The sequence below is a fragment of the Malaclemys terrapin genome, chromosome 13, assembly GCF_027887155.1.
Source record: "Malaclemys terrapin pileata isolate rMalTer1 chromosome 13, rMalTer1.hap1, whole genome shotgun sequence".
In the NCBI taxonomy this organism is placed as follows: Eukaryota; Metazoa; Chordata; order Testudines; family Emydidae; genus Malaclemys; species Malaclemys terrapin.
In genome coordinates this window covers 10,051,710-10,077,872 of record NC_071517.1, presented here as the reverse complement: position 1 = coordinate 10,077,872, position 26,163 = coordinate 10,051,710, and the positions used below count along the sequence as shown (strand labels likewise).

Sequence of the window (26,163 nt, the reverse complement as noted above, 5' to 3'; positions counted from 1 at the left end):
ACCTGGGGCAAATTACTTAATCTACCCTTTCCACTCTAAAATAAGAGGTGATATTTTGCTCTCACACAAGCGTATTATGAGAATAAAACCCATTAGTCATTGCAAGATGCTCAGATATGATGATGAGGGCCATATAAGTACCTAGGTAGACAGAATAGATCACAATTTCCATTATTTTTTTTCTCAGTGTTCAAAACTATTGGACAATTATTTCATGCAAATACTTTTCGGCCTATTGGTTGCTTCTAATTGTTCATTGAGGATATTTGCAATTTGGCCTCTGCTGTTTCGATTGGATGCAGAGAGTAGGTTACAATGTATGCTCTTTTCCTTGTCTAGATGAGAGCAACTCTGCATCAGATTTTCTGTGTGACTATGAACTTTCCTATTTGCATTTTGGGTTGAACTAATTTAGGCCCCAATTCAGCAAAGCACTTAAGCATGTGTTTAGGTGCATCCCTGTTCAGTAAAGCATTTAGGGCCACATTTTCAAAGATATTTAGGCAACTAAAGCTACAGATAGGAGCCTAATATGATTTTTTGAGCAATGTCCATGTAAATCTCACTGGGCACTTATCGGCATCTTTAGGTACCTAAATATCTTTGAAAATCTGACCTGTTAGCCTTTGCTTAACTTTAAGCATTTGTTTAAGTCCCATGAAAGTCAACAGGACTTAGGCATGCACTTAAATTTAAGCATGTGCTTAAATGCATTGAGGAATAGGGATGGTTTGCTGAATTAAGGCTTTATTGAGGCTGAATTTAAAAAAAAAAAATCAAAGTTCCCCAATAATTTTTGCAGTATTCACCCAGAACTTGTTTTAGGTACAGAAGCTGTATAGCACCCAGCCTGCTGTCTGGTATTGTACATATAAAAATAATATATGTTTGAATAAGAAAGGGCCAAATTCTGCTCCTAGTTATAGGCTAGAAATCCAGAGTCACACCCCTGACTTCAGTTCAGCTTCACAACTCACACTGCACAATTTGGCACCAAATTATAAAGCCCAATTATTTTTTCTGCTTATTCCTAATGCAAAGATTGCCCCTATATGATGTAATGTCTGTAAGACTAATTTTGAGCTTTGACTGTAATATGAAGACAAAGTAAGTTGATGATAATATTTAGTCCTTAAATAGTGATCCATAAACACTAGTCAGATAATCTTCATTGCACTGGTATTGTTTCTGTTTTCAAATTGGATGAACATGCAGGTGCTTCTGATGTATATTCTGAAATTCATTTTGAATTTTTTTTTCTGTTAACGCATGTGACAGTAAAATAGAGAGCTCAGATATTCACAGGAAATTAACTTTAAAGGGGTACCAACTTGACTGAAATGAATTTATTTTAAAGTCCAAACAAATATGCCTGGAGAAACAAAAAGTGTCATTATTTGCCAACTCTAATTTTTAATATAAAGGTGGTTTTGGTAGGTTATAGTTCATAGTTCACAATCCATAGCCTTAAACCTGCAGGGAGCAAAGAAGTGTAACCCTTTTGCTATTCTTATCTGGAATGTTAATGACCCAATTTAAAACATGTTAAATGTGCCTAGACAGCAGAGTGAAGGCCAGATATTAAATACACCTCTACCCCAATATAATGCGACCTGATATAACACGAATTCGGATATAACGCGGTAAAGCAGTGCTCTGGGGGGCCGGGACTGCGCACTCCAGCAGATCAAAGCAAGTTCGATATAACGTGGTTTCACCTATAACATGGTAAAAAAATTTGGCTCCCAAAGACAGTGTTATATTGGGGAAGAGGTGTACATGTAATAATATCTAATTCCCATTGACTCCAATTGGAGTTGAAGCCGCTCAATATGTTTCAGGATCCGTGCCACTAACTAATAGGTTTTCTCTTGTCGGAGCAAAGAGTTTCATCATCTCAGATGGGAGGGGAACCCCACAAACACACGAAGAAAGTGCTGAGTTCTAATTTCAGAGTGATCCAAATCAAGCATTAGAAAAGCAGGGGAACAGATGTGTGGAGCTGCTGTGTAGTGCAAGGCAACTGCTGCATTGCAGTAAAAATTTCTCTCCTTTTAGGCTTTGCCTTAGAATTGAGAAATACGTGACAGGATCTTTTCTTACATTTATTTTAGACATGCCCTCACCAGTGACAGTTTGCCTTTAAAACCATTCTAATTATGATTTAGATAACTAGAGAATAATCTCTACCCATCTGCCATTCGTTCATCTATCATTTTAGGATTTTTCTCTTGCACCCCTCCCACTATCATCGAAGCACTGGGTGGGTATATGAAATCTGGCTAATAGAATTCCTTATATTAAATACAAGGAGAATTAATTAGTTATCTTGAGTGTCTTTCCTGAGTAGTATTTATGAAATGGAGTTGCTTGGAAATTGTCAGAGAAAAATGTTTACCTCTCAGTTTTGTATCTTGTGCTCTCAAGATAAAACATACAAAAAGACCTATTTTGAAAGCGACAGGTGTGAGCTATTATACAACCTCCTTAGAAAGGATTGAAAAGCTTAACGCTAATGTTTTTTATTTGTGGTAGCTGAGGTGAAATGAAACAGGTGAAAATTTTGAGTGCAGACAATTTTAAAAACTGCTAAGCTCTATTCTGGTAGGCCACCATATCTACTGTATCACAGTAGCACCCAGGGCCGGTGCAACCATTTAGGCAAACTAGGCGGCCGCCTAGGGTGCCTAGTGGTTGGGGGCGCCTAAAAGCCCGCTCAGGCGAGGAGGTGGAGTGGAGGTGAGCTGGGGCAGGGGGGCGCTGGGAGGGCCGCCCGCAGTAATGGGGGGGGCGAGCGCACAGGGGAACTGCTCCCCGCCCCAGATCACCTCCACTTTGCCTCCTCCGCTGAGCACACAGCCCCCGCTCTAAGTCTCCTCCAATCGGCGCCGCAAGCCTGGGAGGGGAGGAGAATTAGAGTGGCGCCGGCGTGCTCAGCGGAGGAGGCGGAGCCGAGGTGAGCTGGGGCGGGCTCCCCGGGTGGGGTTAGCTGCCGTGGCGGGGGTGGCTCCCCGGGTGGGGTTAGCTGCCACAGCGGGAGTCTCCCCGGGCAAGGTTAAGCTGCCGCGGGGGGGGGAGAGGGGCTCCCTGGGCGGGGTTAGCTGCTGCGGGGGGGTAGCTGCTGCGGGGGGGGACTCCCTGGGAGGGGGGTGGTGGGCTCCCTGGGCGGGGGGCTGGGTTAGCTGCCATTGGGGGGCGGGGTTAGCTGGGTGGGGGGCGGGGCGCAAGGTGGAAGTTTCGCCTAGGGTGCAAAACTTCCTTGCACCGGCCCTGGTAGCACCACTTACAGTAGCTGCCCTTTTAAACTTTTAGATAACATCATCTCAGTAATTGCAATATTTCTTGTATTTCCCATGTTGAGCAATGTCCATATTTTCTCTAACCAGAAGGCACGCTGTACTGTTACATTCTTTTTAATAAAGTTATTGTATATGGATTAAGATAGTGGTTTGCTTGTTTAGAACATTATAGCTAGAGCGGGTCAAAAAATGTCTAACAAAGTTCTTCCATCAGAAAATGCCATTTTGTTGAAAACTAAACTTTGTGCTGGAACGAGAAGGTTTCATCAAAGGTTTATTTTTAAAAAAGACAAAATTTTGAAACAAAGTGTTTTGATAAGGTCAAAACATTAGGAACATTTTGATTTTTCATTTCAAAATGTACATTATAAATTATATTTTTTAAAAAGTTGAAATGGGAACGAAACATTTCAATTGACCCAAGACAAACAAATTTTTGAAAATGTTGTTGGGTTTTTTTTTTGTTTGTTTGATTGGTTGGGGGTTTTTTGGCCTTGGATCTGCTTCAGAGCTCATATCTATTGCACTGGAATTGGGGATCTCATCTTGGTACGTAGCGTACATCACAGAGCCCACCGCACAATGTGGAACAACTAGCAGAGTATTAATACAACAATTCCATTGACAGGTATTAAAGATATACTAGCAGAACTGTCTTGAAAAGCTAGTCTAGGCCTATATCCACCAAAGTATCCATTAATTTTTGGGTGCCCAACTCGAGACATCTTGAGCCTGATTTTCAGAGATGCAAATCACCCGCAGCTCCAGCTGAGTTCAATGTTATCAGAGCTTCCCTTTCACAGGCAATGGTTATTTTCTTCTAGAGGTCCACAGATGCCTCCTTGGAGTCTCCACAATCCCTTCATTTATTCCCTTTTTACTCTCCCATGCTCCGCCAGGCCTCTTCCTGCAGCAATGAGGACCTGAACACAGAGTTCAGCAATGCGTCTCCTTCAATAGGCCAAACGGGAGTGCTAGTGTGTGTGCTGAACAGGCTGCTTCTGTAACATGTCCGCCTCCAGCAATGAGGGAGAGCCAAGCTTCAGTCCTGAATCTCTCTCTCGCTCATATCCAAGTATTTCTTTAATGCTCCCCTCAGCACAGTACTTCCACCCAAACTGTAGCTCCCTTGCATGGCATCATGCTGAGCTCTCTTTGCACAGCTGGGCCAGTTGCTTCTAATAATTCGCTTTTAAAAGAAGAAAGCTGTTGGGTAATTATCACAAAGGGACATTGAAAGGGAGTTTAAAGTAACTTGGCAAATAACACGTCACCACTGTAGAGCACTGGAAGGATGTTTTCATAAACAAAAACCCTGCAGGCCATGCTAGCTTCCTGCACCTGCTTCTTCCCAGCTCAATTAAGGAGTGATATGTTTCTTTGCATCCTACCGCTCTTCCTTTATCCCTTCCCTTAGTTCTTATATCTATTGTTGGGGGGGAAAGGGGCCTCACTGTTCTTTTCTAGCCTAGAATAGCAGAGAAGATGCTAATACATGATACATCCTTGGGTCCTATTTTTCAGGTGCTCACCCACTCAATCTGCATTTTTCTGAGTACCACACAGATACACGTATTTGGTTACCTGCCGATATTTTGGAGGTACCCAGCCAGTTAATCTACTTCAGTCCCATCCCCTCTTCTTACCGAATGATGACAAGCTCCACTGAGTTTCAAAGCCTCTCCTAGTCAGCGTTTTTCTCTGGAAGCTGGATGTGAAATTATTAGGGTATTTAAAAATGGCCTAGCGCTTGTCTTCAGTGCAACAGTTAGCTTGAAGTGGTACACTCAAGTTATTGCAGTCGACCTGACCTACCCTAGCTCGAGTGAGACTGACTACACGGCACAGCAATAGTCAAGTTGCACAGAGTGACTGCATGAGCAGCTGCTGAGTAGTGGTGGGTATGTTTATACTGCAAAGTTATTCCAGGTGATCGGCATGTGGGTTAGCCTGGCCAGTATGTGAGCGTTTCCCCTGCAAAGACTTACATGCGTTACTGTATCCTCCCTGTTTCTGCTGTCACTCATGTGTCTCTGGGGGCATATCCCAGGGTTCTTTGTGCTGAGACAGACTAGGATTCTTTCCCAGTCAATTCTGTCAGTTGTGGGAGAACTTGTCTGTCCCTCAGGGGAATTGTGGGAAAGGTGTTGGAGGACCATCAGGACATATGTGATCTTGCTCGAGTCCTCACTGCAAAGCGGGTGGATTCCAGCCTGAGCTTTCACCCATACCCCCAGCTGTTGAAGCAAGCACAGGGTCAAAGCACAAATAAGCACATGCTTGGGGGGGTTGTGTATGGATGGTAGAGGGATGTGGGCAGCAGTGCATGCATGCGCTAGTATTACAGTGTAGACATACCGTTTAACTTGAGCTAGAGGGGTTTTTGTGTGAATAGGAGTAAGGTTATGAGCAAAACTCGAGTTATAACTCCAAGCTCTTACAGCAGTGAAGAGAAGCCAGATATGCTGCTAGCATGCAGAGACCACTGCCTATCATGCTGACAAATATTATTTCTTTTTTTTTACTGGTACTCCCCTGTCGGCTATATCCATCTGTTGTCTCTTGTCTTATAATTAGATTGGAAGCCCCTTAGGGCAGGGACAATCTTTTTGTTCTGTTTTTGTACAGAACCTAGCACAGAGGTGTCCTGCTTCATGACTAGGGCTTCTTGGTGCTATGGAAAAACTAATAATAATAATAATAAGCCCTGAAGAGTTCAGAATTTATGAACAATTTCAGAACCTGTGCCTGGTACCAGCTCATGATAAAGCTGCAAGACACTTTTTGAGTTTTGCTTTGTTTTAGTTGGATGTTGATTATCTTGGGTTACATCCCCCAGGTTTTTGCTTTGAATTTTGGGGTTTGAACAACCTCAGAGTCAAACCCTCTGCCAAACCCACAAACTTTCACCCAGTTTCACATGTAAATCTTAAAAGATCACTTATGTGGCTTGGTTTCAGGGCAAACCTGTAAATCGGCTCAGATTTGCTTTGTGAGGGTTGTGAACCAAATTGAACCTTCCAACGAACCTGAACTGAGTTCAAGGGTATAATGAAACCTGAAGCAAGGGGAGATGTGCAAATTGTTTTCAACAAAGCCCATCTCCAGGGGAAGCTAACCTACTGGTAGGGCCCTTCCTCTAGTCTTTATGCTTGGGCTATAGGATTGGGCCAGTGGTCTCTGGAACAGGATACAAAGCAAAACTTGTGGCTGCCATAGGAAGAATTGTAACTAATTTCTGCTGTTGCTGATGTACAGAATTTCCAGTGCAACGAAGCTATGTTTGAGGCGGTAGAACAGCAGGATTTGGACGCAGTTCAGATTCTCCTCTATCAATATACACCAGAGGAGCTGGATCTAAACACACCGAACAGTGAGGGATTAACTCCCTTGGATATTGCCATCCTGACAAACAACGTGCCTATCGCTCGGATCCTTCTGAGGATTGGCGCAAAGGAAAGCCCGCACTGTAAGTATAGCAGAACCCAAATTGTGTTGCTCCAAATAATCCATACTAAGGGCTTCCTCTTGCTCTGGGAGGCTCAATTAAATTACATAAAAGAGAAAAATCTGTCTGCTTTTGTTTGTAAGATGAATACAAGCAGCAATGGCACCACGACAACTGGAGACAGTTGCAGGAGTATTTGCTTCCTGAGCACAAGCTCAGCAGGTCTTTCCTGTCTCGTGTCAGCAACTGGGGTGCAACCTACCAACCCAGCAAATCCCAACCTCGAGACTTGCTTTAAGTGGCTCTGGGGATAAAGTTAGCTGTTTGCCATGTCCCGTAAAGAGGGAACACACCAAAGTCACGTGGGAATGGCCTCAATAATGTTCAGACATAGCTGCTCACTTTCGCTAGGTCAGTGTGTGACTCTTGATTCTATATAGGTATTACTGTGTAGGCACATGAAGACATATGTAGGCTCAGGAACCATATTTATCAAAGTTATTGTTATGATAGTAGTTAGTGTGAGACACCCTATTCGCACTAGAATTTACACCCCTCAAGTGCAGATAGCGTAGATGATGCTAGGTTATATGATGCTATAGGGTTAGGCATCATTAAATACTTGACAATTACCAATTATAGCAGCTGAAGTTACCATGGTATTTGCAGTAATCTCCATTCTAAGTATTAGTTTTATGTTTTGAGGCTTGTTTAACCCTTCATTTTAAAGCTCTTTGGGATGAAAGGCACATAGCAGAAAGCAAAATCTATTAATTGACTGCATCCTCTCTCTGAATCAAACGGCTCTATGGACCCGTCTGCTGTAGGTACATTGTCTACAAAGGTCCCATTGCTGCTAAAACTGGTTCACGTCCACTAGTGTTAGCAACATTGTGAGGCCTAGTGTAGATGTACCAAGACAAGTGGTAAATTAACCATTTACTGTCTTTCAATAATCACAAGATGTTTTTCTAAAGCATATGCTGTACTTCAACTTGTAGGTAGGGCTTTTGATTTTAGGTTTTAAGTGAAAACACACCTATAAAACACCCCAAATACAAAAAAAATAGTGTTTATCCAATGAACAGCCAAAAAAGAAAACCTAGAAATGGTTACTCAATTCAGGTTGACTTCCCTGCCTTCCCTATAGTCGATGTCCCTGCTCCCTGGCTTGCATCTAACATTAATTCATGCTAGGTACTTTAAACCTGCCTCAGCTACTGAGCGCAGCCAATTCCTACATTCCAATGGACACTCCATAGCTAGGGAGGACTGTACACACACACAGAATTTACAACACTTCTGTATTACAAATTGTGGATGCAATTTTAAAAAATTATTAAAAATTTTAAAAATCCATTTTGCTTGAAGATAGAAATTACTATTCTTGACGTCATAAACATTGTACTTTTTGACTACATTGGGATATTAATATGATGGGAAAGGATACAATCTCTCTAGATAATGGTAAGGGTATTTGTATTTTATTTTTTTTATTAAATATCAGCTTCTATTTATGGTAAATATGTATTATAAAAAATGTCAGCCTAGTGCCAGGGAGAGGTATATGAAATGCACTAAACCAGGGATCCATAACAAATATACAAAGCTTAAACTAACATGTACGTAATTTTTATACATGTAATAAAAATTAAAGTTGATCCTATTTAAACAAGAATTTTGGGATGTACACCCCAAAAATCTTCTCATTACAGTATATAAAAAGTAAACCCCCCTGATTTTTGCATATCATCACAGAAAGCAAATTGCTAAAAAATGAACTGCAAACAATGAAACTGATACACCGAGAAACAGAAGCCGTAACTATAAATTACTGGACTCAATCCTGCTCAGTTACCTGGTCTGGATTATGCAGGAGGTCAGATCAGATCAGTGGGTCTGGCCTTAAAATCTATAGATTTAGGGCCAGATTTTTATAGCTATTTAGGAACCTATTGATGTAGATAGTTGCCAGTGGGATTTTCAAAAGTGCTTAGTGCTTCCACTGGGCGCCTACCTGCATTTTAGGCAGCTAAATACCTTTAAAAATCTGGCTCCTAATTCCTATTTAGAGCATGGCCTATTTATGCCATTCAGCCAGTATAAAAGGACCTCAGTGTAAACCCAGCCTTATGAATGTGTAAGATGGGCTACCAGTTGCTGGCAGGGTTACCAAAGCTAAATAACAATGATTGCCTTAGCCAGCACTCCCACCCAAGCCAGGGCTGTTTAACATTATTAACACCGGTGGAGCTGAACTGATGTTAGCAATAGAGGGAAATCTTTAGAAAATAAGTAGATAGGGACTGAGTCAGTAATACAGAGATCACAGGTCCCTAATGACATTGAGTATATGAAACAGGATAATAGACTCTTATGTCTATGGAGTAATGGGACGATTATTCTGGTCCATGCCATCGTGTCCCAACGAGGTAGCAAGGAGTGTGGAGGTATATCACTGAATATATAGTTGAGCCACTTCCAATACCTCAGACATTAATTCCCACTCTTCTCTTGAGCTAAAAGTCCCATTCAAATCAGATTACCGCAATTTTAGGGCCTCAGCTAAAGTGCAATGGAGTCAATGGGAGTCTTTCCATTCACTTTGATGGGCTTTGGCTCAATGAGAGAATGACAGTAGCAATGAACTGGCAGGATGGCATCGGTAAATATATAGTAACTGCACCAATGAAAACTCAGCTCAGATTATACCTCCTCACTGCACGGGAACACTAATAGCACTTATTGTGGTTATAAAACTATCCTTTGTCTTCCTTCATGGGACTTTTTCTGCATAATTTGGGGAGTGCGGGGGGGGGAGGGGAGAGGAATTTACCAAGTCAATTAATCAACCTTAAACCATGACACAAACTCTGACGCCTTACTTTTGGCTAAAAATACACAAATATATACGAATTTGTTTTAAAGTGTCAATGCCTATATTTAGGACATTCCCAGCAAGGCTATAATGAGACTGTGTTTGAAGGGTTCAGTCACTGCAGACTGTGTCATTAATTTGAAGTTAGTTAAATTAACAACATTTAGGACTGGCATGTCAATCTCAGTGCTCCAGGAAATTGCACCTTGAGGCGACTCGCATTGCCAATTTTTTTCACTGGAGAGTGTATGTGTGTGCATGTGTATGGGTGTGTGTGTTGGGAATTTTTGCCAGACCCTCAGTGTTGGTACACACCTTTATTGCTTTTCTATGTCCACAGCACTTATATTATCATTTATTCTGGCCTCCTTTAACCTTCCCATGAGATTTTTGCATAGTGTAGCTGCTCAGTGAAAAGAGGGTTTTTTTTTTTTGCTTTATATTTATTTGTTTATTTTTCTGTCATGGTTCATGACTGAGGCTTTAAAAAAAAGTGTGACAGCATTTAGAGTGCATGATTGACTGCTGAAGCAACATTCATTAACCATGACAAATCTAGAGGAAAACACAGTCTTGAGTGTTCTAAACAGCAGTTAAAAAAAAGACTAAACTAATTTTTCATTGACCTCATCTGTAAATAAATGCAGTCTGATGGCAAGCAGGGGCAATCATAAATTAGTATTCATTTCCTGTAATTAATGCAAACATGCCTATGAACACAGAGAATATGAATATATAACCACCTCATTTCCATTTCAAAATATGCCCACCAAATTTCCACTTCACTTATCTTGATTTTCAGTTTTTCTGATTGAAATAATGGTGAAGGTTTTCTCAATAAAACCAAATCATTGGGTTTTTGTCCTCGAGGATCTCAAGTCGCTGCTTGAAAGTGAAAAGCGAAGTGTCGCATTCAAGGCTCCATGGAAAGGCTTTCAGCACCTCTGTGTTTGTCTCCATTGTTCGAAGCTGGCAGTAATCGCTGTTTTACCCTATTCTACCCCCTTGCCACACTTCACAGCCCCTCCACATTCCTTCTTATATTTAGCCTTTCCTGTTAGAGTGAAATCCCCTCCACCTGCATGGCATTTGGGCTCTGAAGGCCTGACCCAACACCCAATAGAAAGACTCCCATTGACTTCAATGGGCAGAGGGATCTGGAGGTAGAACTCCCACCTGCCCCTTCCCGGTACCACCCAACCCAGTTGCAAAAGGTGTTGGGCAGCTAAACACTTATAAACTTGACCTCTCGCTGGCTGCCTCATTTCAGACCCTTTCTGTGGTTCAAGGTACCTGTGCCTGGCAACTCTGCCCAGTATCTCCACCCAGCACAGCCCCTGGCCGTCATGCCATCACCCTTTTCTGTCAAGTGACCGTTACATGTGAGGCTCAGAATTCTTTATTTCCTCTCCCGTGTAATGTGGCCTTCCACTGGCTTTCGCAGTGGGCCACACCCTGAAACCCTCCCTCAGTTTCATCAGTGGGAGCATTCCCTGAGTAAGGAACAAGGGCAATCTCTTTCTTCCTCGCCCATCCCACAAAATACACAGGAGCGGGCCCCGGTGCGGAAATCTCTCCAAGGGCCCTCTTGCAGAGCTTTCCTGGCACCACCCCTCTAGCGGAAGGAGTCCGGGAGCTCTGGATTGTGGAGGGCACGCCCGCCTACCAACCCTCACAGACCTTGGTGATTCAGAGCAAAAGGAACCCCGACCCCCAATTCCAAGGGAAGACAGCAGCCCTGCTACAAGAATAGCTCTTGCTCCTCCTCTCCCCTTCCCCCACTCCACACTAGCAACAGGAGTCCAGCGGGAATCACACTACCATTAGCTGGGTCCCCTTGTAGCTACACTGCCCTAGCTTTAGAGAGAACACAGGTGACATACCTCCCAGCTGTGTTACTTGGATTTCTGTGTGGAAATCCAAAAGCAAAACAGAGAGCAACAACTCCCACTACCAGAGCCAGGGCCGGCTCCAGGTTTTTTGCCGCCCCAAGCGGCCAAAAAAAAAAAAAAAAAAAAGCTGCGGCAGCGCGATCGCACCGCTCCAGTCTTCGGGGCAATTTTGCTGCAGATCCTTTGCTCCGAGAGGGACTGAGGGACCCGCTGCCGAATTGCCGCCGAAGACTTGGACGTGCCGCCCCAATAGCGGCCGGAGTGCCGCCCCTTGGTATTGGCCGCCCCAAACACCTGCTTCTTTAGCTGGTGCCTGGAGCCGGCCCTGATCAGATCCACGTGAAGCCCAGTCTATGCAAGCCCCAGCACAAGCTCATTCTTCCCTTAAATACCAAATAGCAGAAGGATATAGTGCAGCCCCTAGAACATTTACATTAAAAATGTAAAGCAGGTTGATTTACTCTCCCTGCTCTCAGAGTCCACTTTGTGCTATGTAACCATCTCTCTCTCCTCCACTGATTTTATTCATCATTTGTGCAAAACTAAGTACAAATAAAATTAAAATGCCCAGTGGTTGTTGCCTGCAAACACCTTGCCAAGGCCTGACAACTGTAGAGTTGAATCTTGATGAAGGAGATCAGATCAGATCATCCTCTGGACCTTGGAGGAATGCCAGTTTACACCAGCTGAGAACCTGACCCATAGAACCTTCCCTCTCAGTCCTGGTATGCTATCAGATATGCTCCACACTTATCATTTGCATGGATCCAGGAAGGTCTGTCACCCTTTGTTGGTCTCACAGAAGGTAGCGAATTCTGAAGATGTCAGCCGATTGTGGTAAGCATGGCTATGTGTCCCAAGATGTCCACATGAAGAATGATCATACTTGGAGGAGAGAGGCTGCAAGCCAGCTTCTGAAAGCAGAGCCCTAGAGATGACCCTTCTTCGAAAACCCTTAGGATGTCAGAGGTGTGGAGTAATTCTTTACTCTTCCCCTTGTGGTTGTTAAATACCCGATGGCACTTTTCACATTAGTAAGTGGGATTATCCTTGGACTTCTGCCTAAGCTCCAGTCATGATACTCAAAAAGAGCAGGAGTACTTGTGGCACCTTAGAGACTAACAAATTTATTTGAGCATAAGCTTTTGTGGGCTACAGCCAGGGCCGGCTCCAGGCACCAGCCGACCAAGCACGTGCTTGGGGCGGCACCTTAGAAGGGGCAGCCAATGTTGGGGTGGCGGGGGGCACGCTCCGTGTTTTTGTTTTTGTTTTTTTTTCGGCAGGGCGGCGCGCGAAGGTTTTTTTTTTTGGGTTGTTTGTTTCGGCCGGGCAGCATGGGGGGTGTTTCGGTGGTGCGGCGCTGGGGGGGGTTCGGCGGCCTGGCGCTCACGGGGGTTGGGGGTTTGGCCAGCCCGGCCCGGCGCTCGGGGGGGGGGGGGGCGGGGGGCTGGCCTGCCCGGCACGCCGGGGGAGGGGCGGGGGATTGGGCGGCCCGGCCCAGCCCAGCACTCGGAGGTGGGCGGGGGTTTGGCCAGCCCGGCCCAGCACTCCGGAGGTTTGGCCAGCCCGGCGAGGTGGTCCAGGAAGGCGGGGGTTTGGGCAGCCCGACGTGGCACTCGGGGGGGCGGGGGTTTCGGCGGCGCAGCGCTGGGAGCGGGGGTTCGGCAGCCCAGTGCGGCGCTCGGGGAGGCGGGGGTTTGGGCAGCCTGGCGCAACACTTGGGGTTTGGGCAGCCTGGCGCGGCGCTTGGCGCGGGGGGGGGGTTGGCGGCCCGGCGCAGCACTGGGTCGGTGGCGCGGCACTCGGGGGGGGGGGGGTGTTACAGTGGGGCGGCGCTCTTCTTTTTTGCCTGGGGCGGCAAAAAATTTAGAGCTGGCCCTGTCTACAGCCCACTTCATTGGATGCATAGAATGGAACATATAATAAGGAGATGTGTATAGAATTGGAAGGGACCTCAGGAGGTCATCTAGTCCAACCCCCTGCTCAAAGCAGGGCCAATCCCCAGACAGATTTTTACCCCAGTTCCCTAAATGGCCTCCTCAAGGATTGAGCTCACAAGCCTGGGTTTAGTAGGCCAATGCTCAAACCACTGAGCTATCCCTGCCCTCACCCACTACAGAGAACATGAAAAGGTGGGAGTTGCCCTACCAACTCTAAGAGGCTACTTAATTAAGATGAAGCTGTAGCCCACGAAAGCTTATGCTCAAATACATTTGTTAGTCTCTAAGGTGCCACAAGTACTCCTGTTCTTTTTGCGGATACAGACTAACACAGCTGCTCCTCTGAAACCAGTCATGATACTGAGGTTTGAAATGAAAACGTGTACATATCTATGTATACACATCAGAGTGTCACTCTGCTTTTTTCCTGATGCAAAACTTCTGCTGTATCCTGAGCTGTTGGACTGATTTTTTGATATAGTGGAGTAGCTATCGAAGGCATCACTTAACACCCAGATCTGGTCACTTTTGCTCTGATGTTGGGTGCTTTTTATGTCACAGCAGGTCAGAGTCCTGTCCCCCTATCACATATGTTTGCATTCTCAGAGATCCCTTGGTCCCTTTTTAAATGGTCATTGTCACTTGCTCTTTGGCAAGGTTGGTTCATATCCCATAAAAGACATAGAGGCGCCAGTAGCCTGGCTGTGTCCCTAAGCCTCATCTTCCCCAGCCTTGCTAAGAGCTGTGGCTTGTCGTGGTAAATTATTTCTGATGAATATAGGGCCCTTTTTTTTTGGTCCAAGGCAATTAAGGCTCTGATGTTAAAATCAGACAGCTCTTGTGGAAAGTTACTGCACACCACAGCAGGATTATTTTTGGTGATTTCAGGAGTCCTCCTCCTTTACGCTCTGTCCTGAATTTTGATCACCACCTGGATCTGCCACTTTTCCTCCCATGTTTAAATTAAACAGCTTTGCAAATAATATTTTCTACATTGCAAATAATTTGATCAAACTACCCTAAATATTTCAGAACAAGAGCAATTCTAAAACAGTTTGCTCCACCCAAATTCACTAGGCACCCGTGACGGTGGTGGTAGTTTGCATCACAGTAGTGCCTTGAATGAGGTTGGAACCCATTTTAGATCTAACCTCTGTAGCTGTCATTTTCTGTATGTTTATACAGCACTTAATGCAATGCGGCCCAGACCTGGTTGGGCTGTCAGCACTACTGCTATATAAATGTTAAATAATAATAGTACTAGATACTGTACACAAGGCAGGCAAATGAATTATTATTACCTTTCTTTTACAAATGGGGAGTTCAGACATAGGGAGATAAATGAATTGCCAAAGGTGATTCTTGAAGGCTGTAGCAGAGCACAGAACTGAATACCAATCTCCTGAGTTTTACGCCAGTACCTTAACCACAAAGCCATTCTTCCTGGGCTTCCAACAGCTGTTTCTTTTGACCTGTAGATATTTGTGAATTTTATGTTTTGTACATAGTTGACCACAGCTTTTTGTTCATTAGAAGCAAATGGGTTTTTATGACCAAGTAAAACTGAAAACGGGGTGAAAACTGAAAAGCTTTAATTTTGGCTATTCATCTTTTGTAATAATCTGTCAACGTGAAAGAAAAGGATGTAGGTTAATTTTGGTTTGCTTAAGACACTTTCAAGCATATGATAAATACCGTGAGCTTAAACTTCCTCACCTTACTCCTGTGGTTAGTCTCATTTAAACAGGACAGATCCTCAGCTGGTAGAAATTGACATAGATCCATTGACTTTATTGGAGCAATGCCAGTTTACATCAGATGAGCATCATTTCACTTCAATGGGGCTACTCGAAGGATGGAGAGGATTTGGCTTTAAATGGGTTGTGCTAGTGTAAGTGAGGGCAGAACTTCATCACTCCATCAAGCAGTCACTTGCATTCCCCTTTTCTTGGCAGTTGTTAATATGGAAAGCAGGTCAATGCATCTGAGCACCTTGGTCCAGGAAGCCCAGCAGCGAGTGAGTGAGCTGTCTGCACAAGTGATGAGTGAAGGTCTTAGTATGGACAACACAGACAAAGAGAAGCAACTAAAAGCGTGGGAGTGGAGATACAGGCTATACAAGCGCATGAAAGCAGGCTATGAGCATGCCAGTAAGTAGAACCAAGGTGGTTATACACCTAAAAGGAATATGCTTTAAATAAGAATAATTTGCACTTGAGCAATTTTTTCTCTACAAAAATGCTCTTATCAGTCCTCCTGATGCCCCTGGGAAGCAGCTGAACGTTATAGGTGGGGAAACTGGGGCACAGAAAGTAAGTGACCTTCCCAAAAGTGGAGAGGGAGTTGGTGCTAGAATTTGAGAGGCCCAATTATCCTGACAATTGCATGTGTGCAGCTTCTACAGAATGGGAGTTGTGCACTCAAAACTGTTCAGATAATCAGACCCAAAAGTTCCTGGTACGATGTCTATTTCTTGCATCATTAAGCCTTCCCTTTACATTTTCCTTCCTTCCAGGTTTCATTTAGTGTGATTAAAGATAGTTGTAAAATAGGGACATTTGAGGGAAAATGGGGCAAAAATTCAACCTTTCTATCATAATTTGAGAAAAAATGTGAACAGTTCTGTGGGTGGTGAAACCCCAGAATGAAGTTTTCACACAGAAAATTGTGAGAAGTTAATCCTATTTGTTGGCATCAACAAAGAAAATGAGCCAATTTCAAAAATGTGGAACTTTTTAAGCCACTCTAAATGTGGTTCTGTGCAGAAAGGCCTGCTGTGGCCCTTGGAGAGGAGTAGACTAGAGACTGAAGCTTCCGTTTGTATAAGCATTTAGATCTTTTGGCTGTAATACATTCAGTGACAAACAATCATTGTTACCATTAACATTTTTAGAATCGCCTTTCTAAAAATCTGTTTGCAAATAATTAACTTTATCTAAAGGGTATTGCACACCAAGAATACTCCTCTAAAGTATGTATGGTGTTCTCTGAGTTAGGATATGAGGAATACCACAAATGTAATGTTCATTACTTGCAATGACAAAATTGTAAATATATTAGGCCGCATCCATAAGTGGTGTCAGTCAGGGTATCTTCATTTAATTCAATGGTGCTACACTGCTACCAGTAACCAGCTGAGGATCTGGCCCATCAGCCAGCATGTTATGTTACATGACAAGAGTTTGCTTAATGCCCTTATCCTAAATCAGATGTAAAAAGTTAGATAACTATATCATCTTCATCCACACCCAGCATGACCTCAGAATCATTTGCATGTTCAAAAGGATTGCCAGTTTTTCCTACAAACAATAGGTAATTAATTTGATTTCTGGACTGAATTACTCTTTGAACTGACCTATATGCTTTAAAGAGACTTCATGCCACAACACATTTTAGAATGACTATAGTGAAACATATACAAAGTAGCTGTTACAACCTGGGTGATTTCTTAACCAGAATAATGTAAAAATGTTTTTTCTGTCTTGTGATACATTTGAATCTGTTAGTGAAATCTTAATAATTTAATTAGCTCTTTATGGTAGTTTTTGTCCCCTTTCTTTCCTCCCACCCACCCCAAAAGATTTATAGGGGCTTTTCATTGACATAATTAACATTATCCTGTTTTATTGGGTTACATAGGTACAGGAAGATATTTTTAACCGAAAGGAGCTGAAAACCATGATAGAAACAAATGGTGTCTGCAGGATATTGTTAGTTGGGGTACTAATTAAAATGTTCAAAAGGCAGGGAACACAAACACTTACGAACCAAAGCTCACAATTGCCGGGTGGTTTTCAGTTGGTTCTTTGAAGACACACAAACGTTGTTTGAATAGGATTTGTTGTGCTATGGACCTGATGTTTTTTCTTCTCTCCCAGGAGCCCCTGAGGCGCCAACCAATGTCTGTTTCATGGTAACAAGCAGCACATCACTCACTGTCACCTTCCAAGAACCTCTTAGCGTCAACTCGGCTGTAGTGACCAAATATAAAGGTACTGGATTTGGACATATTTCATTTACCTTTCTTAAGAGTGCACAGAAACGTTAGGGCTCAACCATGAGCTGTTTACTTGCAGAAAATATTTTGCTCTAAAAGCCTCATTTGGATAGAAATATTTCATTGGTTATCTGTGTATACATGAGAATGTTTTGGATGGGATTCCCTAATGAGACAGTAAGACAAAAAGACAGTTCACCCAAACCATTATCCATGGTGCCTTGAAGTTTGCTTGACTCATTGTGGTTAGAACATGGGATGAGCCAGCTTGAAAACATCAGCTAGACTATGGGGCCTGTGGGCTTCTTAACAACCCTGTGTATCTTTGCCCAGGCCAAAGCCACACTGCCATCCCCTAAAGGAATGCTTCTGGAAGCTGAAGCTGCAGGCTGTGGCTTCCCACAGCCCAGCTAATTAGCTGTTCCACTGCCGCCACATAATTCCTGGAAGAGTATCACATTAGGGGTGGCACCCGTTAGAGTCTTTAAAGTAGAATGAACAGAGAGAATACCTTTCTCTGAACAGTCCTGCTAAACACTCCGAGCATATGCAGCTCATCTGCATTGTTGTAATGAATATTAAATACAGTTCATGAGGTTGCGCAGAGGGGCTTAAGTATTTAAGACTTCTTTTTTTAAGCAAAGCAAATCTATTTTTAAAGCCATCGGTGTGTTCAGGTGGACTGTATTAAGCTTCATCCTGAGGAATTTTAGAAAGGAAAAGCCTCGTTTTTTCTTTGCTGGAATATTTCAAGTGAAGCCCATTCTAGTTCCTAACCAGATTAGTCCTGTATACTTACATTAATCACCCTAGTAGCGGTAATACTCTACAATTCCATGGGACCTTTCAACTGAGGATCTAAAAGCTATATGTAAACAATTAAGCCTCAGTTAATTAAGCCTGGCCCACACATTCAGCCTGTGTCTAATTCTTCCTTTACGACATCTCCAAAATCCAGCCTTTTGTCGCTGCCCACACTACCAAAACTCCAGTCCAAGTCTTTATCATATCATACATTGAACACAACAATCTTCAGCTTTCTGACAAGTTTATAATTGTTTGCAAATTGGTTAAAATGAAGTGGAGAGAGGCTAAGACCAAAACTTTCAAACTTTGGTGCTTAAAGTCAGGTATCTACATTCATATTTAACACCGAAATAAGTAGCCTGGTTTTCAAAGGTGCTAAGTAACTATGGCTCACATCAACTTCAAAATTCATTGTCAATGTTCTGTCCAGACACCCAAAGTGGCCTCATACCTGATGGTGTTAGAGGAGAGTTAAATCACCCATATGTCAGCTAGCTAGCTGTGCAAATGCGATGTAGTGATTTACGAGCCTAGACCCCATTTTTCAAAAGTGACTTAGGAGCCTTCAAATGACTTTCACTGATAGTCTCCTAGGCACCTAGGTGCCTAATTCACTTTTGAAAATGAGACAGGAACCTAAATCACTTAGGTGCTTTTGAAAATTTAACTTGATAGGACAAAACTCAAATATATCTAACATGCAGGGGGCCAATGAATCTTGTACAAGTCATAACTTCACAATAACATAAATTCCCAAGTACAATTGATTATTTTTTTAAAATATTTACTTTCCCAAGGTTGTGTGATATTTTCCCCACACATAGTTGTTTAGTTTGAATCTGTTTTATAGCCTCTATCCTCTTTTCAGCAGGTATGAAGGCAAGAAAAATGTTACCCAATTTGACAAAACTTTCCTAAATCTGACTAGTTCACACTCTAGTGCCTTCATGCTTTGAGTAATCCATACTGCTGCCAGTTTTATGCTTGGTCAGAATGGCCATGAATTCTACCAGGATGTTCATTTTAAACCCTTTATCCCTGGAAACTTGCATATTTAAGGTTAGATGAAAAGATAGAGCATTAATGGGTCCTGTTGGTGACTTGTGGGGATTAATTAAGCACACTATATGGAATTGTTTATTACACCTCAGAGCAAAATTCTTTGTGTTAAAATGAACCTTTCAAAAGAGCGCTCATGATTAGAACCAGGTAAGAGTTACTGTTCCCATAAAGATAGTTTGATAATATTAATGGAGGATCTTTTAGCCAAATGTCTGAGCCCCAGTTCAGCAAACCACCTAAGCACATACTTAAGTGCTTTCCTGATTCGGGGCCATAAATAACACATAACTGTTTATTTTTAAGAAAGAAGGAATCAGGAGAGATAGTAGTCTTTCTCCTCCTCACTACCAAACTCTAATAATGATCTTTTCAGTGGATCTATGGATTATTTTGGATAAGTATCAAAATTAAAGTTGCTTCAGGTACTTAGCATTTTGACAAGCTGCCAATGCCCTTTGCACGTCATCTCTTTTGAAATGTTTGATATGAGGCTTGAACCTGCATTGTGGAATAATTTTTTTCCATGTGCCTATTTGTTCAAAGTGATTCAGAAACATGTATCAGAACATTATCTGAATCCTATGTGTAGGGTTTTCCTTGTTAATTATATAACGTCTAAATAATAAAGGACAAAGACATTTTGCAGTCTCTTTAATCCATAAAACCAATTTATTTCCTTTAAGAGATTTAATTTAAGCACACAAGGTAGATGGGTGTTAACCTTGGGGTCCCAGCTAGGTTCCAGTTCTGTGACTGCATTCTGCCAAGCCATTTCTATAAGGAGCTGAGGTATTCTTTACTTCCTACCCTGGACTGCCGTTTCATGTTACTGCCACCATCCTAATGGCTCCTTTAGATTCCCTCCAGAGAAGGCTGCCTTATGTCAGTGTCTGAAGTGATATGATTCCTATGTATATAGTAATTCAATAAAGTGTTTTGAGGCTTGAGACAGGCATGACATAAATCAATAATAATAATAATCGTAATAATCATCTCCAAGCTACAGAGAAATATTCATATAGGTTCCAGAAAGACCCTATCCCAGCAAAAGGATATTAAGGATTACATTAACTCCTCTGGACAAAATCTCAGATTGACTAATCATGCCCTGAGGACAAGCGTTGCACCTGAACCTGAAAACACTTGGACTTGCCTACACTGTATAAACCACTTTGCACCAGTAAAAGCCCCTAATGTAAATGTGCTGTGCTGGTGTTAAAAAGTGAATTGCACCAGCACAGCTTCCTCCAGCTTGAAACTGGGGTGACTCACGTTCAGGTCAGTTATTTTGACACTGAGGCAATGTGTCTACACTGAAGCTGGATGGGAAACAGTTTTCCCATGCCACGAAGATTTTCAAGATATACAAATATTTTCCCATCCCGAATCAGGATGAAAACGTCGAAATTTTGCAAATTTTCACCAACCAAAAATCTGAAAAAAAAAAAAAATCTTGTTCCAGGTCAATTGAAATGTTTCATTTAGATTTCTCAGACATTTAATTTTTTTTATTCTAATTACCTTAAATTTGGAAACAAAAATGTTTTGAACCAGAAAACTGGAATTTTTCTTTTAGAAAATGTCAAAATATTTTTTTCAAAAATATACTTTGCGTAAAAAAATTCATCGAACCTGACCCTTTAAAAGTTTCCGCTTCAACAATTCAGCGTATTTCAATAAGTAAAAGGTTTGATTGAAAAATTCCTGACCAGCTCCAGCCTACACTACATGTTTGTAACAGCAGGGCTACATTGGCATAAGTATACTGTTGCAAACCCCCCCCCCCCCTCGCCCCCCACACACAAAACCTTAACATCAACATAGATAAGACCTTATTCCTCACTGTTGTCCCATTGGAGCCTGGAAGTAGGACATTCAGGAACTGTTGTCTTCAAGAAGTAATCCTTTTAATGGGTGTCACCTCTTTCTCTTATACACACTCACACTCACATGCACACATCGATTTAGTTAAATGAAAATCACTTCTCAACATCATTAACCAAAGGTAATTGTAAAGATGAATGTGAAATTCAAAAACTGCACTGGAGGAAAAGTATTGCCAGTCTGGAAAAAATGCTACTTCTCCTCTTGTTTGTTTATTTTTATTTTAGGCCTGTTTTGTTGTTGTTTGCTTTCCCCCTACATAGATGTAATTTCGGGCATATATAATCTCCTCTTATTGCACAATGTTACTTTATGCGTATCTCCTGTCAGAAGTACTTGAAAATCCCCAGGCATCAAGACAAACAAGAACATGTGTAATATCAGAGGATAACCACTGAATGAACCACCAATGAAAAATTACCATGAAATATAGTCTCAATGTATACCTCTGAGTTTCGTATAGCTTATTAATTTTTAAGCAAACATATGTTAGACAAATACATTTTCTTTTGGTAAAAAGTGTGAAGCAGCTTATGGTTTTGAGTTTAGTTATTTAGCTAACGGACCTGAAAAATTCAAGTCTGAAGCTGTAGTAGGAAACAGAGAGAGATTCTGAGTCACCCTTTAACTGGGCAATTTGAGCTGCTCCACCATCTGCGTGAACGTCGATCCCAAGCTTGACAAGCTTCACAAGCTGTTTTTCCAGTAGCAGTATTTGCCTTTAACAAGGTCTTACGAGGTTCTCTTGGTGGGTTTTGAAGTAGCTTCCCAGCCTGACATCGAGTTGGTGGGATGATGATTTGTTTAGCCCACCTGATCCCCTGTTACTATTTCCTTTTTATTCATTTTTTGATTAATCATTTTACACATTTCTGTTTGTCAATATTCCCCCACTACCTCCTAGGATTTCTGCCTGGTTGGACAGTATGTTTTTCTTTTATGTCAATTTTGTAGCCTTAAAGAAAAAGTCAAGCAGTCATGTTAGATCAAGATGAGGTGGAGGAGGAAGAAAGCATCTATTGCTTGCTCAATTTTTGACCAAAAAATTATTCCATACCTCCTTTCCTCCAGGGCAATTTGTGGTTCACCTCAAACATTTTTTGCATTAGTATAATTTTCTTTAATTACCTCTAAGTCACTGGTTCAGCCCAGGTCAGAAGTGAAGTGGCCAAAACTTGTTACCATCTAATGGCTGGCTTGGTGTCCTGTGTGAAGTGAGTTTACTGGGCTCAGCCCTGCTCCCAGAGAAACGGGTGTTGCTATTACCAGCACAATCGATGCAATTTGGCACCATTGTTGGAAGCCTCAGCAGAGGGAACTGAATGGATCTTGGAGACTAAAAAGCCATTTCATACTTAGAGGAGAAACCCTTTGAAAGTCAGAGTTTGGGACCCTTAGCGTGGCAGAATGGGGAAGCTTGCACAGATTGGCTTGCATTGTACTCGTTGTATAGATAAATAGAGCTTCATTGACCCAGGCTCTCAATCAGTTTCCCTTTACAAGCACTAAAGGGATCATCAAAGCCCATTGAGGTCAGTTTGGGGTATGTCTACACTGCATTGTAAATCTGGGTCTGTGGGACCCGGGCTTGTGGACTTGGTGTGTCCAAGCCCACACCTGTGCATTTTATACACGACACAGACATTCGAACTCGGCTCTGAGGTTTGAGCTCCATCCACACTGCAAAATGACTGTGTCACACTGGGACTTCGCTCTGACCTATCCCCCAAGCAGGGTCCTAGGACCTGGGTCCTGAGTGCTTGCTGACCTCCTCAGACTGATTGTGTGTGGACAGAAGGGTGGTTTGGGCTCAAACCTGAGTCAGAGCTTGGGCTTAATGTGCAGTGTAGACACACCCTAGCCTAGGAATCTTCCCTTGCAAATCTTTTCTTGAAAAATCACAGTTTCAGATTGTAAAAAGAACTTAGGGAGTTTTCCTGATCCATCATATTTTATTCTTGTGAATAATCCATACTCTCATTGACTTCTCTGGGTCTACACACACACACACACAACCTCCCTCTTGTTCTTTCTCTTTTTATATATATATATAATATAAAGTATGTATGTCTGTGCAGGTAATCCAGTGCACATATGCAAAAGGTTTTTGTAAGGCTGTATTTAATTTGTCTATCAGTAGAATTTGCACGTGTGCTTTTCTTTCTTTTACATATGACACATACAGCTTTTTTCCCCATCTCTCTCTAACAACAGCCATTCCCATTAAACGTTGTCACTCAGGAGTCAATCAAACAAACACACATACCTCAGCTCCTTTTGACTTCAATGGATGGGAGCTAAGGGTGCTGACCTACACTCCTAGGGTATGTTTACACTGCAGCTAGAAGCCAGCCTCCCAGCCCAGGACCAGACTCTCACTAGTAGCGTTCAAGCTACCATGCTAAAAATAGCAGCGTGGACATTAGCCCGAGTCTACACTAGAGGCGCAGACACCCGAGCTCAGGCCGGGGGACAGGAGGGCTTGAGAGACTGAGCTCACACACAAGCTGCGATGTCCACACTGCTGTTTTTAGCATGCTGGTCTGAGTCTCTGACTTCCCAGGTTGAGCGCTCGCTCCCAGCTGCAGTGTAGACATGCCCATAGGATTTAGCCCTTACCAAGAATTGTGATGCTGTAACATTACGTTCTAATGCATCTTTTATAAAGTGCTGCAGCGAATGCTACATCCCAACTTGAGTCTACCCACAGCTTGATGGCACCATATATCCAAATTGGTCTTTATGCCATGTTTGCCAACCATTCGAAGTATTTCTGTATATTTTTAAACTTTCTTTTTCCTTCTATCCCCAAATCAGTTCTTTTCTGCATTAAAAAATGAAAGAAAATACATTTCTTTGTAGCATATTCAAGTTCGTGCTGCAGAATAGGTGTGGTCTGGTATTTTATTTTTACAGTAGTTCATTTATGGCATTTTATTAGGTCTCATGGGCACTTTATTTGCACATTACATTTCGGTAGCTAACAAGACTGTGCAACTTGATTTCTATTTTTATGCCCAGCAAGTACAGAAATGCGTACATGTTAAAACAAACCTTTCTATTTCCAAGTCCTCTCAGCTTTTGTAGTATGCTTTAGACTTAAAAAAAAAAAAAAAAAGAGAGAGAGAGAGACTCTTAAACTTTGGGACTAGTTTAAAGATACCAGAGACAGATATGGCAATTTCCTGCAATATTCTGGACAGCCTTACTGAATTAAGTTTAAGTATGTTTTGAGTTCATTGTATTAAAAATGCAAAGGTTGATGTGTTATTGCCAAAATACCATAAATGAACTACTGTAAAAATAAAATGTGGTGTTGTGGGATTGTATGTAACATATCACGGGGGAGACAGGACTAATGTAAACCCTGGGAGTGTTATGAGCATCAAAGGACTATTTGAGACAATGGGCCAGACAAGAATGAAATTTTAATTAAGTGGGTTTTGCAGGAAATCAGGGGGCGGGGGATGCAAATATACCCCCTTCAGCTATGCCAAGATTCAGCCTTTTGGAGTTTCTCTGTGAGGAGGAGACTTTTTTCTGGTTGATTTACCTCTTCACGATCTCTACAGATCAAAGACCCAGGCTGCGTAAAGGAAAGGCTAATCTACACATAGGTCTGCTTGTTCTGAGGGAAAGGGTGTTATGAAATTGTGACCACAGAAAACCCCCTGGATAGGGTTTGAAGGACAGACTCCTACCGAGCCCTGGTTGGAGTTGAGGGTCGCTGGAAAGCATATCAGCTTGGGGTTCTTTCATTGGTTTGTATATGTTTTCTCTGTAGTGCTTTCACCTTAAGAATTAATATGCTTGCTTAGGAAAAGCTGTGTGGTACCTAAGAACTGTGGCAATTACACTATTCATAACCTCTGAGGAAAAGGTAACACAAGCCTGCTTAGTGAGTCGGACTCACTGGTAAACTCATGGTGTAGGCAGAGAGCTGGGCAGCCTGGAACAACCCCAGTCAGGAGGGAGAAAGACGTGGGTCTCCAACCAAGAGAGGTGACATCTGAGGACTGGATGCTCTTGTAGAACCAGGAGTATGGGGGCAGTTGCCCCGAACTAGGACAGTATCCACCTGCTAGGATTAAATATTAAATGAAGGTACAATTAACCAATGTTATTGATCAGCCAAAAACTACTCAAGTCAATTATTCTGATCTTCTGCTTCGTGTTTTATGAGCATTTTGAGCAGCCAGTCAAAGTGAATGGCAATGAGAAACCCAGAGACTTTAGGGTCTCATCCTGTCCTTATTTTGGGTGAACAAGGAATACAGGATCATACTTTTAAATGGATGATTTTTAGGAGATGTTGGTTTACCTTTTACATTTGCTTTAACTTAATAATAATAATAATTAATAATTAGGGCTGTCAAGCAATTAAAATAATTAATCGTGCAATTAAAAATTAATTGTGATTAATCATGCAATTAAAAAATTAATCGCAATTAATCGCGCTGTTGAACAATAATAGAATACCATTTATTTAAATATTTTTTGATGTTTTCTACATTTTCAAATATATTGATTTCAATTACAACAGAATTAAGTGTACAGTGCTTAGTTTTCATTTATTTTTATTACAAATATTTGCATTGTAAAAAACAAAAGAAATAGTATTTTTCAATTCCCCCATTGCAAGTACTGTAGTGCAATCTCTTTATCATGAACGTTGAATTTACAAATGTAGAACTATGTACAAAAAAACTGCATTCAAAAATAAAACAATGTAAAACTTTAGAGCCTACAAGTCCACTCAGTCCTACTTCTTGTTCAGCCAATCGCTCAGACAAACTAGTTTGTTTACATTTGCAGGAGATAATGCTGCCGGCTTGTTTACAATGTCACCTGAAAATGAGAACAGGCGTTCACATGGCACTGTTGTAGTCAGCATCACGAGATATTTACGTGCCAAATGCCCTAAAGATTCCTAGGTCTCTTCGTGCTTCAACCACC

General features: G+C 42.1%; 1 protein-coding gene across 1 annotated transcript in view; it reads left to right on the top strand.

Annotated features, from left to right (window-relative positions):
* The window catches only part of ANKFN1 (ankyrin repeat and fibronectin type III domain containing 1), an 84,689-nt gene that overhangs the window by 12,390 nt on the left and 46,136 nt on the right, over window positions 1-26,163 (top strand). Inside the window, exons 3-5 of the mRNA XM_054047999.1 lie at window positions 6,558-6,768; window positions 15,413-15,607; window positions 17,336-17,449. Coding sequence (XP_053903974.1) covers window positions 6,558-6,768; window positions 15,413-15,607; window positions 17,336-17,449 — 520 coding nt within the window. The remainder of the gene's footprint in view (window positions 1-6,557; window positions 6,769-15,412; window positions 15,608-17,335; window positions 17,450-26,163) is intronic.